This window comes from Esox lucius, chromosome 14 (genome assembly GCF_011004845.1).
Source record: "Esox lucius isolate fEsoLuc1 chromosome 14, fEsoLuc1.pri, whole genome shotgun sequence".
Classification (NCBI taxonomy): domain Eukaryota; kingdom Metazoa; phylum Chordata; class Actinopteri; order Esociformes; family Esocidae; genus Esox; species Esox lucius.
Window position 1 is genome coordinate 27,255,334 of NC_047582.1, and position 14,960 is coordinate 27,270,293.

The following is a 14,960-nucleotide window of genomic DNA, read 5'->3' on the forward strand; positions in this document are numbered from 1 at the left end:
GCCATCCTACACATGAATGATTTACTTCCTTCTGACCCATGTGTAGGAGGCTGGGCCTGATTTATAGGAGGCTGGGCGTACTCATTACCCTGTATGTAGGAATACATCGTCTTATGAATACATCATAGGGTTTTAGACAGTTTCCAAATTATTTGAAACAATAGGAAAAGCATATGAACTGTCTTTATCTTTTACACAGTGATTTTATTTGGGGTATGGCGTTTGTGGATGAGCTTCATCCAGGCTTCAGTATGCTAGCTGCTCAGCCTGTGGGGTCGTGCACACCAAATGATAACAGTCAGGAGGTATTTCAATGTTAAATGTTTGTGTTCGGCGCCATCCACCAGGCTTGACCTCCGGGAGCCAAGTGGGCTTGCCAGGGTAGAACTCACTGGTCTGTCTGTGTCCGCATTCATGGTTCCACCTGAACTTGTCTGAAGTAGATTCCTATCATTGTCTTCTCTCCTTCCTATTTGCTAATCTAGGAAGAAATGGCAGATACCCAGCAATAATTATTTTAAACTGTAATGTTACATTATGAAGCACGTTTCAATCCCATGATGGAGGGCAGACAAGATAAAACTGCAGCGCTTTAGATTGATTCCTCGTTGGCACCAGCAGCTGAATGGCAGCATCTTGTGGCTAGAAATTATATTACATTAAAAAGCAAATGATGTTGGGAACACATCAGGGTATTCACAAAACATTTGATCTTACCACTAGGAGGACTCCTAAACAGCACTAAAAGTTCCTAGCTAAGAGTTTCTTCTTTATACTGATTCATAAATCTGTTAAGACCAACTTTTACTAAGGAATGGGGAGAAATCATAAGCTACGAGAAAGGGCGGAGTTGACGATGTTGCTATGGATGTGTTCCAAGAACAAGCATACTTACTTACTATGCCCACAGTGATTGGCTGATAGGGTAGGGGTCTCCATCAGGGATTGCATCATAGCAATACTGCAGAAGGATGTGTCATGTTGCCATATTCAAAATAAAAATGTAGTGTGTCACTGATTAAACACGAAACCAAGAATGACATACTGACTAGTCAAGATATGTTCAGTTAATTGTCAGCCGCGTACATGTCTAGCAGCTCGTAATAAATGTCCCTGATGTTTTTTTTTTTGTTTTTTTTTAAAACGTGTACATTTTGTATGGTGTTCATGTAGGCCTGCAGTCATGAATTTTATCGTAATGGCTTAAAGAAGAAACCTATGCATCACTAATAATTTCAGAATAGAAATAGTCCAGATATAATATTTCAATTGGTTCCCCTTTCTATCCGTTAGAGTAATCACTGATCAGGCATGACGGGATTGGTCAAAGCAGAAAAGAAAGGGTGCATTAATAAGAAAAGCGTTGGCCATGAGTATAGTATATTCATTTAACATTACAAGTTATCTCTGTTGGTATTAAAAGAAACGCTTATCCCATTAAAGCGGACTCATTTCACTGTTACACCGAGCAAATGGCGGTTGTAATTTAGTGCAACACCAAGGCCTTTTCCGGTCTCTTACCACCCACCCACAGGAGGAAAATGGTGAGTTGAAAAATGTTCAGTAATGTATCTTAGAACATCTATTTATTTATCGCTTTATTGTACACGACGTTGTATTGCCCTACTACATATAATCACCGACAATAGTTTTTTACCAAGATTGTTTTTGAATAAACGTTGAATGTTGTAGAAAAATGGGTTTGCGTTATGATGCTGCTTGCTGCCTAATTTGCCTGTTCAGTTAGCTGGTTAGCTTGTTACCGGCAAAAATAATGGACACATGAAAGCACATTTCGGATGCCTCGGGTTCCGAAGAATGATTTATATACATTTTGAAAAAAAGATACAGCTTGCCGTAGTTAACCGGCACGAAACTTTGCTAAGCGCGAATTAGGACGTTGTGTGCGCTATGAGATTGTTCACAAGTTAAATTTTCAATTTTACTAGCCAACAATTGGTTCCACTAGCCAGCTCCAAATTTGACTTACATGGTGAATGTTGCAGTTTTGTTCGCTAATGGGGTTTTGTGTCACTGCCAATTAACTAGTTGAGTATATTTTCAGAACCAAACATTGAGGTGACTCTTGTTAACGTTAGCCAAGTGGCTAGGAAGTTGGCCAGACACGTTAGTTCCGGTTACCTAGTAAGGAAACCATATAATCAGATGGAGAACATACTTCTGTAAAGATTGTCTTGTCAGTGATGTTATCAATATAAATGTCTGAACATATGAATATCAGTGATTCTTGCTATGTGACTGAGACAAGACCACAACCTCTCCATTCGTGCGCACATCCAGGATGACTGATCTTGGGCTAACCGCTTGGTACTGTGTGTTTCAGACAAAGGGAACGTCGTCCTTTGGAAAGCGGCGTAATAAGACGCACGCTCTGTGCCGCCGCTGTGGATCCAAGGCTTACCATCTGCAGAAGTCGTCATGCGGAAAGTGCGGTTACCCTGAGAAGCGAAAGCGGCGTTGTAAGTGCCCGTTCCTTGATGTGGATGACCCTGTGGTGCCTTCCAGGTGGCGGTGTAGTTACCGAGATGTGACACCGGGGATGGAGGGGTTGACAGTGCCGCGTGACACCGCTTGGTTTCGTCAACTGGTGTCTTGTCCGTGATGTTCTCAATACAAATGTCTGAACATATGAATGTCAGTGATTCTTGCTTTGTGACTGAGACAAGACCACAACCTCTCCCGGCATGTTTGATGGGTGGTGTCTCTCGGCCTGACCTCTGGGTGTAACGGGTGTGTTGAGTGTTGGTCCCTTATTTGCTGTTGACCTGTGTGCCCATGTCTGCCCTGGGGATAATTCCATCATGTACCAAGGACATCATTGTTTTTAATTTGGACTCCTGTTAATCATTAAATTAATATTTTGTGTGTGTAATTACGTTGGATGACACCCCTTGGGTGCGTTAAAAATATATTAAGCTTCAACATGTAATTAAAATGAACTCGGGTCTGTTCTGCATTAGTTGTGGAAGCTTGGAACTGCAACTCAATTTCCTGTGTCCATTTTGTGCGTATTGACCTGTCCTCCCTTCTGGCAGACAACTGGAGCGCCAAGGCCAAGAGGAGAAACACCACTGGGTCTGGTCGGCTGAGGCACCTGAGGGTGGTTTACCGCAGATTCAGGTGAGCAGATCTGTAGAACCTGTGTGAGGAGGAGCCCTGCAGGTTTTCTTTAAAATGCCTGGAATATCATGATTGTTTAGTAGGGGCATAATGGGTGTAAAAAAAAAAAACTCTGGTCCTGGAGGGCTGAGAAACACCTTCCGTGCAGTCCCTTTTCTTTGCTGCTGTTTTCAGGGGAATGGGGATTGCTGGCAGAACTATACAATGGCTGACAGACCTGTGTTCCTTATAGGGTTGCAAAGATTATTCGTCTAAAACGACTTGACTTAGTAAAATCTGTCAAATTCTCTTTCGTCTGTCTGTTAGTCACTTATGTTGCCACTATTGGCATGCATTTGTTCGTCAACTCTGAGCGCAACAATCTTGCATGCGTTACCGGAGTTATTTCTGAGCATGCAGCCATCAGCCCGTCTACACAGTGACCCGGTAAAATCTGAAGTTGCGTTTTTAGTCAAAGGGAACCAGGCAAGCCTAGTTCACCCGACCTGCAATTAAAATGAGTAAATTCTGTTGCCCTCACCAGATTCAAACCTGGGTCTCACGTGTGAGCGGCACTATCTTTAACCACTACGCCACAGCCCTGCACATTTCATTAGTCACTAGACACCATTGAGCATTGTGTTAAACTGATTAACGTTTCTTATTAAGATTGCCTCCACCACAAATTGCGTCCATGAACTGTAAGGCTTTTGCCACTAGCTGTTTTAACAGCGTATTAGCCAGTAATAGGCGTTACCAGTATCTACTAACTTACTGGAATAGTCATAAGAATTGAGCAATTGCTAGCGAGACTAAACTTGACACTGCCAAAGCTATTTCATAGCATAACAATGTACTTTTTTCTTTAATTCGTGAATTACATTGATACAAAATCACTATCAATAAAGGTGACTAACTTTTTCATCAAGTGAAAAGACAAGAGAATCGTGGAATCTACCAGAAATCGTTGCAATACTGTATAACCGTAATCAGTTTTAGTTTAGGCTTACCCTCAATGTTGTAGCCAGCTGAGTTCCTGTCTATCCTGACCCAAAAAGCACGCCCGGGTGCGTACTTCGAAGAACCGCGAGAAATGGTCGCAATATAACCGTTAATAGATTAATTGCGGCCCACTAATTAAATTAAAAAATGTCATTCATGTCACTAGATTGGAACTCAGGTCTTCCGCGTGAGGCACTGTCTAACCACTACACCACACATTTCATTAGTCACTAGACGGCATTGAGCATTGTGTTAAACTAACGTTTCTTATTAAGTTTATCTCCACCACACACAGCTTCTATTATGGCATCTATATGGCTTTTGCCACTGGCTGTTTTAACTGCTTATTAGCCAGTAATAGGCTCACTAGTATCTACTAACTTCCTAGGAATAGTCATGAGAATTGAGCAATTGCTATTGAGACTGAAGATGAACTTTCCCATGCCAGAAACAATTGCAATATAATTGTAAACTGATTTATTTCGGGCTTACTGTAATGTAGATACTGAAGGTTATAGCCAGTGAAGTTTTCGTCTATATGTAATAATTCATAATGCGTACTTTGTTTTGACTATGAGGAGATACGAACGCGGGACCTATAGTTTGCAGGTCCGCTTCTCTAACCACTACGCTATTTAACAAGGGGTTCTCACTCACTCAGTAAGAGACGTTCGCTCTTCTTGCCCGGCTCTGCGTACTTGGTCCGGCAAATATTATAACCATATGCTAAAATGTGGCTTTTGCCGAGGGCACATCCACTATTCTTTAGCCCTGACAATGAAAGCCTATAGCAGGGCTGGCCAACCCTGTTCCTGGAGAGCCACTGTCCTGTAGATTCTCTCAACTCTTATTCAGCACACCTGATTCTAATTAGTAGTTGGATGAAAGGCAGACTCAGGTTAGTCACAAATGAGGCTGAAGAGAACCTACAGGACATTGGCTCTCCAGGAACAGGGTTGGCTAGCCCTGGCCTATCAGTATGGAATGCTTTTTGGGGTTCTGTTTCTGAAAATGTATTCTTTGAATAACACCATTTTGCATTTCAACTGCCATTACTGACCAATCAAGACTCAAATGTTACTGCATTTGTCACTCAATGTAATGTGTCCATTTTTTAAAGACAATACACCATCACTTATTTTGTCAGTGATTCGCTATTATACTGAAAGTGATACATTCACCGCTTTATGGAAAGTCAGACTTGACCTGACTTCCTCTGAGTCTGGGAGAACCATAACTAGCTGATGGATTCAATGTTCTCCCCAAAACAACACTGTCTAAATGACCCTCATATAAGATTGCTTTCGCTGATGGTTGTTTGGATGCGATACTTTAAGAAGGTAACATGTAGATTGGATTTTAATGTTTGTTTTTAGTTATTGTTAACCGAAACCCTACATGGACTGAGCGTTTTTTATTTGAATGTTTCATCCATGTATACTAAACTCTTATCAAAATGACCCATTGCTGCTGCCCTAGTTGTGTCCCATAAAACAATGTTTTAACCCAGACGTCATGTGTTTACTGGATGTCATACTATGTTTTCACATCCCTAGGGTTGTCCAGTGTTGGTCTCCCTGTGTAAACACAGCCTACTTCTGTACTCATAGGTCAGGCTGTTGCCCCATAAGCCCTGGAATAGATCAGTGTGTTCACGTATACCAGCTTATTGCTGTGTATGGTGTAGTTTGGAAAAGTGCATCTGAAACTGGGTTCTAGCGAGAGTTACTTGTGGTATTTACTTAAAATGTCCAAACCTGTTGTGTAAAGGACAGTTCCACTTTCTACTTGAGATAGATGGTTTCACATCCTCAAAGCCACATGCTACATGGATACGTTTGTCAACTTAACCGATGCCTGCATAATGAGCGCAAACCATTTAATGTCAATATTCTGGCGCTATATTTTTGTGGCTCTATTAATACGTTGCTGTTGTCTTGTTAAAAAACATGTTTGCCATCTTTGCATGGACGTGACATCAGTCATAACCCAATCTGCCTCCTCAGGCCCGACTCAGCTGATGTTGTCTGCCTTGTTCTTCGTTGGGCAAAGGGAAACCTCTGTGGTTGTCTTCTGTAACCATGCATTTCTGGTTTTGTAACAACATCACGTTCTATTTGGCCAATAGTGGCGATTGGCCAAGATATCGTTGTTTCCCTAGCTTTTCGAGTAAACTGAGTGAATTTTCTAAATCTGGCAGCCAAATACATGTAACGCATTGAAGTTTGTAATGACTGCTGCATGGTTCTTTAAAAACAGGTTTTCTCTCAGCCCCAAAGGCTGATTTGAAACTCTCAAATGTCTAGTTAAAAGTGACTCCTTTTAAGGTTCACAACCAAAATGTTTATACACATCCAAAGTTATAGTCAAATTTTGTTTAACATAGTCCATGATTACATTTCAGAAGATAACTATTGGGTCTCTGCTGGCCTCAGACTCCTTTCTCTAAAATTCTGTGGGCAGTAGTTGGTGCATGCAAATCCAACAGATGTCCACGTGTTGACAAGCTAATGCTGCAGTGTGGCGTGTTCCATGGAGCCCATAGTGTGCATAGCATTCCAACCAAGAATACCTTTTCAATGCACCAACCAGACCAGGGGTATTCCACTCTGTCCTGGGGAAAACCTGTTCAACTCCATTCATTACAACCCCCTAATCAGGTACTGATTTAGACCTGGAAACCCAGCTGGGTGCAATTTATGAGAACAGAACTGTCGGGCACTGGCCCTGGTAGGGTATGAGCTGAATACCCATGTTCCAGACTAAAAATGTACTAAAGGTTACTGTTTTTTCCTTAAAAGGAAACTAGAAATTAACCTGGTGACGTTTCTAACTACGCTGTTACTATAAACCACAATTTCTTGATTGTGTTTAAAGTAACAGGGGTCCTGCATCCTGATTTGGATTACAATGTTTATTTCTATTCCTATTGTTCAGATTTCTCCCTTGGGAGTTGATCGGAACACAGTATAGAGATGCTCCACCAGTCTGTTATGTAAAGATGTTTTCTTTTTCAGGAATGGCTTCCGGGAAGGGACCACACCGAAGCCCAAGCGGGCTGCAGTGGCTGCCTCCAGCTCATCATAGACACACTATGGATTTACTTGTTAAATAAATGTGATGTTGACAAAGGTGTCTTGTCGGTTTCTGCCAATATTCATGTACTCTTTTAATTGTCTGCTCTTCATGTCAAATTAGTCAAATCTATTGGAATTGGAGGTAAATGTTCTTGATTTTTACCAAGCATTTGGTAATGAGCAACTGCATCAGCATTTGAAATTGCCTTTAACTGTCAGAAGGAACAGCAGATGAAAAATTAGAATACTGTGGGTGTAAGGGCATTTAGTGTTCGTTGTCCACTGTTCTGTCTACATTATATTCAACGGCCATATTTAAGTGTTACAGCAGTGACTTTTGCTACCACGTACAGCCAGTACGTAATATTGCCCTTTCAATTGAATGTAAACCTGACACACATCTGATTACAGAAGTAACTGCTTTGTTGCTGTGTTTAGGCGTCTTGGCTTCAACTAAAGGATTCTACTGGTGATCTGCTCACCGTGCTAGGTGGCCTTAGTGGTAATTGACTGGACAGCCACAGATGTAGCATTTTTAAGACTAAGCTTTTTGCAGTTGGGAGTTTCCCAAAGTCCCAGTGTGATACACAGAGGAAAGGGAAGTGAATGTGTGTATGTCTCCAACAGACATTGTTCAACTGACCCTGTTCGGTAGTGGGAGGGGGTGTTCGTTCCAGTGTCCCTGCAACATTTCCAAACTGGCCTTTACCACCAAGTCATCCCCACTGTGTAATTTGCTCTTTGATCTCCTGTAGCAATTTCCCAGGTTGGCAAATTTACATTCATTTGGTCCCTGGTCTTTTATTAGCCACTTACTGTCAGCTCTCTGTGTGAGGATAACTGATGGTAAGTACACCAATCAGCCATTACATGACCACTTGCCTAATATTGTGTAGGTCCCCCTTTTGCCGCCAAAACAGCCCTGACCTTTCGAGGCGTGGACTCCACTAGACCTCTGAAGGTGTGCTGTTGCTTCCGGCTCCCAGATGTTAGCATATCCTTTTAGTCCTGTAATTTGCGAGGTGGGCCCTCCGTGGATTGGACCTGTTTGTCCAGCACATCCCACAGATCTGGGGAATGTGGATGACAAGTCAACATCTTGAACTCGTGTTCCTGAACCATTTTTGTTTTGTGGCATAGCCTGCTGAAAGAGGCCAATGCCAACAGAGAATACTGTTGCTGTGAAAGTGTAGATGGTCTGCAGCAATGCTCAGGTAGCTAGTATGTGTCAAAGTAACCACAAATGGCAGGACCCAAGGTTTCCCAGCAGAACATTGCCCCAAGCATCACACTCCCTCTGCTGGCTTGCCTCCTTCCCATAGTGCATCCTGGTGCCATGTGTGGTAAGCGATGCGTAGGTACTCAACACTGCAGACGAAACACCACAGGGGCGGCAGTTTAGGAGATGATCTGACCCAGTCATCTAGGCGTCACAATTTGGCCCTTGTCAAAGTCGCTCAGATTTTCCTGCTTCTAACACATCACCTTTGAGAACAGATTGTCACTTGCTGCCTAATACGTCCCACCCACTGACTGGTGCCATGATAACGACATGATCAGTGTTCTTCACTTCTGTCAGTGGTCATAATGCTATGGCTGATCGGTGTATCTCCCTTGTTTGTTACACTCGTACATTAAAACACGGAATAGGGAGGTTACTCACCTGCTCTGAGAAAAGTTTGTCTACCCCCAATAGCAACATCCATGATGATATAGTGCTGTTATCTAAGCACCACTCCACAATATGAAAGCCAAATGGATTTTATTGATTGGCTTATATTTAACACCCTTAATTTTCAGTGAAAGGCCAGGCATTGACATTTTGAATGAATGTTCTGTGTTAAATTTTTATGAAGTGCTTATGCTTTCTCTGATACTTAGAAATACTTAACATCTACTTTGTGTTTTGGCTCATTCAGGCATTAGAAAAGGGCATAGATTATTCAGGAATCTGTCAGAAAGAAGAGGACACAAAGAATCAGAAATGGATTTAGACTCTTTTGGTCTGTACCTGTAAGTTTAATTCAAGTGTATTATAGGCTCTAAACATTTATTTTTTTAGCCATTTAGCAGATGCTCTTATGCAGAGCAACTTAGTGTGTGCACAGGGTGTCTGTGGGTCCTTAATATCTTAATGTCTTAAATTGTCGGATTTTGTCTTTTTATAGGTCTTGAAACATATTAAGTTAGCATTCTGAAGAGGTGATGCAAAACTAATGTGGTTTGTGAACCATGATTTTAGTCAGAATGTCAGATCTTTTCTCCGAACACGGTTGTTCATGAGGTAGATCGCTAGCTACGTAGCAGACGCAGGTACCATAGGGAAGTGCAAATTAAATCAGAAGTTGTTGGACAACAGCAACAGCTGAAATCTGAAATAGCATTAGGCAGAAATAGCATTTCAAAGCATTTTGAAAATTACTAAACGTAATTGGACAATTTCATGGACAGTTGTGGGTTATTCCTTTATTTCTTCATCAATTAAGCATACTGACCAGGAGAATGAGTAAAAGGTCTGGAGTTGATGCCAGGTGTGGCATTTGCATTTGGAAGCTGTTGCTGTGAACCCACAACATGTGGTCAAAGAAGATCTAAATGCAACTGAAACCTACCATAAAGAGAAGACTTCACAAGAGCAAATACAGACGGTTCACCACAAGGTGCAAATCATTCATAAGCCTCAAGAATAGAAAGGCCAGATTATACTTTGCTAAAAAGCCAGCCCAGTTCTGGAAAAGCATTCTTTGGACAGATGAAACTAACTCTCCCTGTTCCAAAATGATGGGAAGAAAAAAGTATGGAGAAGGCTTGGAATGGCTCATGGTAGGAAGCATACCACATCATCTTTAAAACACGGTGGAGGCAGTGTGATGGCATGGGCATGCATGGCTTCCAATGGTACTGGGTCACTAGTGTTTATTGATGTGACAGAAGACAGAAGCAGCTGGATGTATTCTGAAGTGTATAGGGATATATTGTCTGCTCAGCTTCAGCCAATTTAAGCTAAGTTGATTGGATGGCACTTTACAGATGGACAAAGACACAAAACATACTGTGAAAGCAACCCAGGAGTTTTTTAAGGCAAAGAAGTGGAATATTCTGCAATGGCCGAGTCAGTCACTTGATCTCAAGCCGATTGAGCATGCATTTCACTGGCTGAAGACAAAACTTAAGGCAGAAAGACCCATGAACAAACACCAAGTGAAGACAGCTGCAGTAAAGGCCTGGCAAATTATCACAAAGGAGGAAACCCAGCGTTTGGTGATGCCAATGTGTTCCAGACTTCAAGCAGTCATTGCCTGCAAAAGATTCTTGACAAAGAATAAATTGGGTTAATTTATCCATTTACATTTGAGCCCCTGAACTAAGGCGACTGTATATGAAAATGGTAGCACTTCCTAAATGTTTCATAGAATATTTTTGTTCAGCCCCTGGAATAAAAGCTGAAAGTCTGCACTTAAATTGCATCTTGTTTGTTTCAATTCAAATCCATTGTGGTGGCATACGAGGAATGCTCGTTGTTGATATGAGGAATGCACTTTCTGAATTTTCCCAGTCTATTCCAGTTTTAAACTTTAGGAGGACATGAAGTCCTGGTCCACACCTGCAGAGGTACCTGGTTTGGGGGGCCCGTTGCTGGCCCTGTCCTTGTACATCTGGTCATACTTCTGACCTAGTCTAAATTTAAATAGACTCTGGATTTAGCCCAGATCCATTTATTAATTATTCCAATTGGACTCTTAATATCTCACCCAGCACAGCCAGAAGAGGACTGGTCACCCCTCTGAGCCTGGGTCCTCTCTAGGTTTCTTCCTAAAATTTGGCCGCCTTAGGGAGTTTTTCCAAGCCACTGAAATTCAACACTACTGTTGTTTGCTCCTTGGGGTTTAAGGCTGGGTGTATCTGTAAAAGCACTTTGTGACAACTGCTGTTGTAAAAAGGGCTTTATAAATAAATTTGATTGATTGATTGCATACAGAGCCAACATTTGGAAAACCTGAATAGCAGGGACACTAATTAACCGTTGTTTCAGGTAGGGTTGAAATGTACTGGAAAAAGAGAATGTAAGTTAGATGGGATTCATATGGAAAGTGAAACCATGAAGTGTGCATATAAAGGCAATAGACCGTCCGCTCTCTGCAGTCACAACCTAATTAAAATAACATGAAGACTACAACTTTGATCCTGCTTTGTGTCACAGTCTTCGGAGTTGGACTTGCTCATTCTCCTGGTCAGTATGCCATTTTACTTCTAAAAGGAAATATTTGTATAACTCCAACTGTATTTTTATTTAATGAGTTAAATTAGATACTTTTCTGATTGTTATTGAACACAAAATAAATATTGCATTATGGTCATGCATAATGTAAAACCTGATATTAATAGCAGATTAAGATGTTGAGGAACTAGTAAAAACAAAGACCTTCAGAATTTGTTTTGATCTTGTGTGGACAGAAATTTGAAATGGCAGACCTCCACCAATAATGTTACTTCTAGGTCACTAACACTGTTTTAATGATAGCACTGTTTTATCTGATGTTCCTTCTAAATCAACAGGAGGACTTTATGAGAAATGTCTGTGCAGGGGGAAACTATTGCAGTCTATAAGGAGAAAACAACAAATTAAGGAGATAATGGTGTTCTCTAAGTCTGTCTTCTGTGGAAAGAAAGAAATTATGTGAGTATAATGTATTAAAAATGTGTGAAACTGTTGCGTGCATAAATAAATCATTTAGACGTGATAAAACATTAGATTATTTTTATGTATTTTTTTTTTTTTTACATTTAGTGCCATAATGAAGAATGGTAAGAAGAAATGTCTGGATCCAGAGGGCAAGCAAATGAAAAGGTTCCAGAAAAACATTTGATCAAACATTTCCTAGAAATAATTACATAATAAGACATTTCTTATCTAATGCAAACAATTCGAACTTGCATTTCAGTGTGGAGCTGCAACAGAAGATGGCAAAAAAAGGAAATGGAAGGAGAAACCAATAGTGCTACACAGGGCCCTTTTCATTAACAGGGAATAATTACACTGAGGAGCGGTTTTCTCCCTGGAATATTGCCTAGACAAACAGTACCAATACATTCCATTGCAAGAGTTAATAGTGTGCTGGTTGTGAAATTCCTATCAGGGTACCGGTTAAAACTGAAGGTCTTGAGCTAATACCTATGTGTAATACCTATAATTTAATATCTATGTATTAAATTATATATTTTTACAATCATATTTGTTTTAACTTGTGTATGTAAACCTTTTTGTATTTTGTAATCAAAATTTTAAAAAAAAGAAATTAAATTGATACGTTTTGTTTTTTCATGCATGCTTGTGAGGTTCAAAGCCATACAATCACCTTAGTATTAAACTGACTCATGTTAACTGAATGATACTGTTATTTTGGCCATTATACAATAAACATTACTTAGACTTTTTTTTTACTTTGACTTTATTGCTAACCATCTAATTAATTAACTTGTATGAACTGTTGCTGATAAGATTTTACTTAAAATGTTTAAATAAAATTGACAAGCTGGTTTTATTTAAATGACAAATGAAAGTTAAAATGATAACACTGCAGCCACATTGCTCTAAAAACCGCTATACTTGGCCCTTGTCATTAACTGGAAATAATTATTTTGAGATATAAAAGGTATCCCCTAGTGACCTCATCTGTGAAATTCCATCTCACGTCCTTAAAGCCAGCATCAGATTGCTCCTATGTCTCCTCAGAGGCATGTGATGTCCATGTGCTGCAGCACTACTAGACAAGGTACTCCGGTAGGTATGGATCACTACTAGAAAAGGTACTCCGGTAGGTATGGATCACTACTAGACAAGGTACTCCGGTATGTATGGATCACTACTAGAAAAGGTACTCCGGTAGGTATGGATCACTACTAGACAAGGTACTCCGGTAGGTATGGATCACTACTAGAAAAGGTACTCCGGTAGGTATGGATCACTACTAGACAAGGTACTCCGGTAGGTATGGATCACTACTAGAAAAGGTACTCCGGTAGGTATGGATCACTACTAGACAAGGTACTCCGGTAGGTATGGATCACTACTAGAAAAGGTACTCCGGTAGGTATGGATGACTACTAGACAAGGTACTCCGGTAGGTATGGATCACTACTAGACAAGGTACTCCGGTAGGTATGGATCACTTCTCCCAGACATGAGATATCAAATAAATTTGAAATGTTGCTCCCAAAAGCAGAATTGGCAGGGCAGACTGATAATCCCTTGGTGCTCAACAGGCTATCAAATGTAATTCATCTTTCATGAATCAAATACTGCAATGTTTACCACACTTGATTACTTGACAAAAAAGCAACAACTGATTAATTGTAAGTATGAAATTAAAACTACACTGAGTTGTAAAGTATGGCCTTGTAAGTTTGGCTCAGAAAAGTAGTTACCGATACCCTGCCCTTGCAAGGATAATCGATTTCCAAATATTTGTATTATGATATTGGAGAACACAGTCTTTCCACATCATAAAAATACTGTGTAATCCACTTGGTAAGAACATGGCACTCCCATGGGGGAGTTTGATTGGACTCCCATGGGGGAGTAGTTTGAAAATATTTGCTTACACAACTGAGCTATTCTGGAGAAGAGTGTCTGTTAGCTGACTTAAACACCAATTTAATATCCTTTGTTTGCACTTATGGACAAATCCTTAAAATTCTAACCTTAGTTTTTCAATTGAGTTCAAGTGTTTTACATGAATTTATGAATTTGGACGAATATTGAATGAAGAACTATTTTTTTCATTTGACATATTTATTGACATTCATAGTCTGGGGATGATTCAGGTTCTCTGACTCATCTAAATGGTTCTGCAGGTTCTTGACTGTGATCGCCAGGTTCTTCGTCATCCTCTCCAGATGAGCGCTAGTAGCTTGCTCCTTCTTCAGCAGCCATCGTGGCTGCCTAGACTATAAATAAATAAGTTCAATGTTGTTGAGACCACCAACCAGCACAGGCAGATTTCTCAAATAAAGATCTCTGGCAACATTTGTTTACATAGGACGGTAAGGATTCAGTAAGGGTTGAGAACTTACATAAGTTAGCCTAAAGGTCTGGTACAATATTTTGGCCAAATATATGTATATCACATCTTCTTGGCCTAAAACAAGTATTTAGGTGATGTCCTTTCTTTAAAGTTCTTGATGAAGTATACTTTAGCCTCTGAGATGGGGTCTGTTCTATAAAGTAGATGTTAAATTTGACTCCCAGTGCAGTAACCATTAACTTAAATCTATGGCAGAAACTCTCTGAAGAATCTTCAGATTTATGACATCAATTTGTAATATTCATCTTTAACACTAATACAGTGGGGAGAACAAGTATTTGATACACTGCCAGTTTTGCAGGTTTTCTTACTTACCAAGCATGTAGAAGTCTGTCATTTTTATCATAGGTACTCTTCAGCTGTGAGTGACTGAATCTAAAACAAAAATCCAGAAAATCACATTGTATGATTTTTAAGTAATTAATTTGCATTTTATTGCATGACATACAGTCGCATGAAAAAGTTTAGACACCCCTTTGAGGCCGTCACAGAAAATTATCACAGTGGCATGCCATTCATTTTCTAATAAAAGCTGAGTACTGGGGTATTTTCCAGACAAAGAGTTTTAGTGTAGCAATATTAAGTTGTATGAAATTAAATCAGATGTGAAAAATAGGCTATGCAAAAATGTGGGCACCCTTGTCATTTTGTTGAATTGAATACCTGTAACTACTTA

At 40.2% G+C, this 14,960-nt stretch overlaps 1 protein-coding gene, 1 long non-coding RNA gene and 2 other non-coding genes across 4 annotated transcripts; all 4 read left to right on the forward strand.

Moving 5' to 3' along the window:
- The first annotated feature begins 1,437 nt into the window (after positions 1-1,437).
- On the forward strand, positions 1,438-7,254 carry rpl37 (ribosomal protein L37). The gene is made up of 4 exons (XM_010864438.2): positions 1,438-1,544; positions 2,345-2,480; positions 3,057-3,141; positions 7,140-7,254. The coding sequence occupies exons 1-4, from the start codon at positions 1,542-1,544 to the stop codon at positions 7,207-7,209; spliced, it is 294 nt and encodes a 97-aa protein (XP_010862740.1). The 5' UTR covers positions 1,438-1,541; the 3' UTR covers positions 7,210-7,254.
- Positions 2,193-2,271, forward strand: LOC114840913. Its single transcript, XR_003782905.1, has one exon. It is a non-coding gene; the product is annotated as a small nucleolar RNA SNORD72 (small nucleolar RNA).
- Positions 2,611-2,689, forward strand: LOC114840914. The gene has a single exon (XR_003782906.1). It is a non-coding gene; the product is annotated as a small nucleolar RNA SNORD72 (small nucleolar RNA).
- Positions 7,255-11,338: 4,084 nt separating the features above from the next.
- LOC117595577 lies at positions 11,339-12,635 on the forward strand. Its single transcript, XR_004576826.1, has 4 exons — positions 11,339-11,430; positions 11,757-11,877; positions 11,989-12,048; positions 12,143-12,635. It is a non-coding gene; the product is annotated as an uncharacterized LOC117595577 (long non-coding RNA).
- Positions 12,636-14,960: the final 2,325 nt, after the last annotated feature.